The sequence below is a fragment of the Sinocyclocheilus rhinocerous genome, unplaced genomic scaffold (assembly GCF_001515625.1).
Source record: "Sinocyclocheilus rhinocerous isolate Xijiao unplaced genomic scaffold, SAMN03320098_v1.1 scaffold5275, whole genome shotgun sequence".
NCBI classification, from domain to species: Eukaryota; Metazoa; Chordata; class Actinopteri; order Cypriniformes; family Cyprinidae; genus Sinocyclocheilus; species Sinocyclocheilus rhinocerous.
In genome coordinates this window covers 1-3,618 of record NW_015632138.1, presented here as the reverse complement: position 1 = coordinate 3,618, position 3,618 = coordinate 1, and the positions used below count along the sequence as shown (strand labels likewise).

The window sequence follows — 3,618 nt, the reverse complement described above, 5'->3', positions numbered from 1 at the left end:
AAGTTTTTAGCAATGCATATTACTAATCAAAAAGTACGTTTTAATATATTTACAGTAGGAAATTTACAAACTATCTTCATGGAACATGATCTTTGCTTAATATCCTAATGATTTTTGGCATAAAATAAATATCAATAATTTTGACCCATACAATGTATTTTTGGCTATTTCTACAAATATACCCCAGCGACTTAAGACTGGTTTTGTGGTCCAGGGTCACAAATAAGAATAAGCCCATAATGTGCCCATAATTATCTATCCAAATGTGTTATCTTGGAAATAAACCACATAAAAAAATATAGTCACCTGCATCTGCCCACTTTATTAACTCCAAAACTGGAGCCCAAACAACAAGCCCAAAGACGCTAAATAAGTGTACAAAACAATAATCTAGGGGATTCACTCTGGTATTTAAATGTGGTTACTGTGTACGTGGCCTATGAGTCTTTATGGGCAAACTTAAAAACATCTCACTTTTTAAGTAAAATCATTTCAAATCATATTCTTGGGTGATTAAGTCCAGTGCCAGGGTTTCCCATTGCACGGAAACATTGAAATGTTAATCGTTCTTCTGAGCTGATGAATGAGAGGGGAGGTAGTTGTGTGCATCAGTGCCTTAAAGAGTGCTCTGTTCCTCTTTATTCCTCTCCCCTTAGAAACTAGAGCACTCAGCAACCTGCAGGAAAAAGCCCAAGCACTCATCTATCTTCCTTGAGTGTGTGTATGTGTGTGTTTGTCTCTGTGAGTGTGTGCGTGTTCTCCTTGAACTCCATTTGTTTACCTCCCAGAGTTCTTATTGAATGAGGACAGATAGCTAACTCTGAGAGACTAAAGGAGTGGGGAGATTCAAGCAGATTTATTTACAGTGTCATCTATAGTGCCACTAAAACCTTCTTTTTTCTTTTATGCTATTAAGTTTATATATTACCGAATGTCAATGTCAATAAAGACTGTGTATCCTGATTCTCCAGCGTTCTCCTTGTTCCTTGTTCCACGCTCCTCACCGTAGGCGCAACGTGACAGAATACCGGATCAAAACAGAAAGTAAGCGGCGCCCCTTTTCCCTGTTTTGTTTCCGGTTTTGAAAGTCTTTTGTTTTCTTGTTCCCCCCCCCCCCTGCGATCATGGAAATCGCCGCTCGTTTCTCCGCCTTAGCCCGCAGAGATCTCCCCTTCTTCGAGTACGCCTAGGAATTCTGCGGGCTCGCCTAAGGAGGGCTCCAGTCCCCAAGTCAAGCCCAGGGAGGGCCACTGTTCCCAAGTTAGGCCTACAGAGGGCCTCTAAAGACAATATTATCCCCAAAGATTTTTTTGGGGGGGTAGTATGGGTCCATCCGTAGTGGCCGGGCCGAGTTGCGAGGCCAAGGCCATGGAGGCCATCCAGCCATGGCCTCCTGAGTTCCCTACTCCGCCATTCCAGGACGCCAACCCCCCCCCCCCGGTGGAATTGTTACGGCACGGGACGTGCCTTCTGGGAGGGGAGAGTAATGTCAGACTCTGTTCCGTGTCTGTGTGTGTTTCCTCCCCCCACGTGCTCCATGTTATGATTATTTCCTTATTTGGTCTTCCTGTTCCTGTCCTGATTGTGTTATCATTTGTTCCAGGGGTTCCCCGTTCTGTTCCATTGTTCCCAGGTGTGTTCCATTAGTTTCAGTGTATTTAAAGTGTTTTCTGCCCCTCGTTTCCCGTCCGGTATTGATCGTCAATCCCCGTGTCCTACGTGTGATTCCTGTGGTGTCAATGTCAATAAAGACTGTGCATCCTGATTCTCCAGCGTTCTCCTCATTCCTTGTTCCTCGCTCCTCACCGTAGGCGCCTCACCGCAACGTGACACTAATAAAGAACCTTTAAGAGATTACGGGTGTTTCTATAGATTTTAGCCATAACACACACTTTTCAGACTCTCACTAATATTTTTTTTCCTTACATATAACTGTGCATATAACTATATTACAAGATAATTTTGTCTTTTTGGGGGGAATATTTCCATCACATCTCAAATATGTCTTGTTAAGAGACAAGATTTCATAGCTAGCATTTTATGTATCCAAAAAATACATAATGAATGAAGTACGCTTGAGATGAAATACAGTACCTCCTTGGTGTCCTTGGTAACCAAGTACACTAACATTTAAAAAAACATAATTGTTATTTATTGGGGGGGGATTTTTAGATTTTTCAAATGCAATAATTTTTGTTTTTGATGAATTTATAAGATCAAAAACCATTAATAATAAATGCCTTCACAATGCAATATGTGCATAAAAGTAAAAAATAAATAAAAGAAGCACAATGTGGCATGAAAAAGGGTTTCCATGACAATGTGACCTTCATATAATAAAAAGACAAATGTCGAAGTCCCTATTATTGATGTAGGAGGTTTGGATTTTCTTCCTTCACATGCTCTGTTTTTCTCTCGTAGTGGAGTTGAAGTTCAATCTGGATCATTACGTGAATAAGCGATATCCCGGCCTGGTGAAGATTGTGAGGAACAGTAAAAGAGAGGGACTTATACGGGCCAGGATTCATGGCTGGAACGCAGCCACTGCTCCTGTTGTGGGATTCTTTGATGCCCATGTGGAGTTCAACACAGGCTGGTAAGTGATATTCAGTCTTTTATTATTTTATAAGGCATTGTCTCACCACTCAGAATATAACTGACATGCTTCACATGACAAAGGCTTGATTTATCAGAGAATATTCATCATGACATCAATGGTAGCTTAGACTTCAGTGAGGAAAGCAGCCTGAAGGGTTTTTATCTAAAGCATCTGTCAAAAATGAACTGATAGATTAATGATCTCAAAAATGGATGAATGTATGTGCCCCAAATTAAATAACCGTTTTCCTCTCTGATAGTAATGGGCTACCCTGCTGAAAAGTCTTTTCAAACTTGTACATGCCGTTTAGTGCTGGTCTGGTTGGGAACCGGCATCCAAACTTCAACATATAGAGACCAGTGTATTTTTTTGAAGACAATCCAGGTAGAACAATAAAGCTATTGTTTGTTGCTTCCAAAAACACAAAACAGCTCCGATGTGCTGAGACTTGCTGTACCCACCGCACTCACAATCCTTAAATGAACTCAAGCATCCTTCATCTGTCACCTCCTTCAACTCAACAGCAAAGAGTTCTCATTAAGGCCTCCCATTAGATTAGTATGACCTCCATGTGGGAATTCTGGATTAACCATTAATGCAGGGCTGTACAGTGCGACATTTATGTCCATATCCATAGACATATACAGTACGTGCATATACTGTATGCACGTGCTACGAAAAAACTGGTCTGTGCGATGAATAAATTTACCACTGTAGCATGCGTGCGATACAGTTTTGCATGTTCATAACACAGCCGCTTAATAGTGTGAAGTGATTTCGTTGTGCTTGTTTGTGTGTGTGAGATTGATTATACTTGGTAGTTAGGGGTGTGCGATATGACAATTTTTGATCGTGGACGATTAAAATGTCTCCACGATCTGCTTTTGAAGAAATATCGTTGTATCGTACTACAGCGCACATTCTATCAGCTGCAGTTCTGGCGCCTCACTCCGTCTCAATATAATGTACAACGCCACATGCAGGGTGCGAACTACGGGGGAGCTAGGGGGAGCTCGGCT

The 3,618-nt window shown here is 41.5% G+C and overlaps 1 protein-coding gene across 1 annotated transcript in view; it reads left to right on the top strand.

Moving 5' to 3' along the window:
- LOC107742223 (polypeptide N-acetylgalactosaminyltransferase 9-like) overlaps positions 1-2,596 on the top strand; it is a gene marked incomplete at its 3' end in the record, with an annotated part of 53,724 nt that extends 51,128 nt beyond the window's left edge. The window contains exon 4 of the mRNA XM_016555122.1: positions 2,422-2,596. Coding sequence (XP_016410608.1) covers positions 2,422-2,596 — 175 coding nt within the window. The remainder of the gene's footprint in view (positions 1-2,421) is intronic.
- Positions 2,597-3,618: the final 1,022 nt, after the last annotated feature.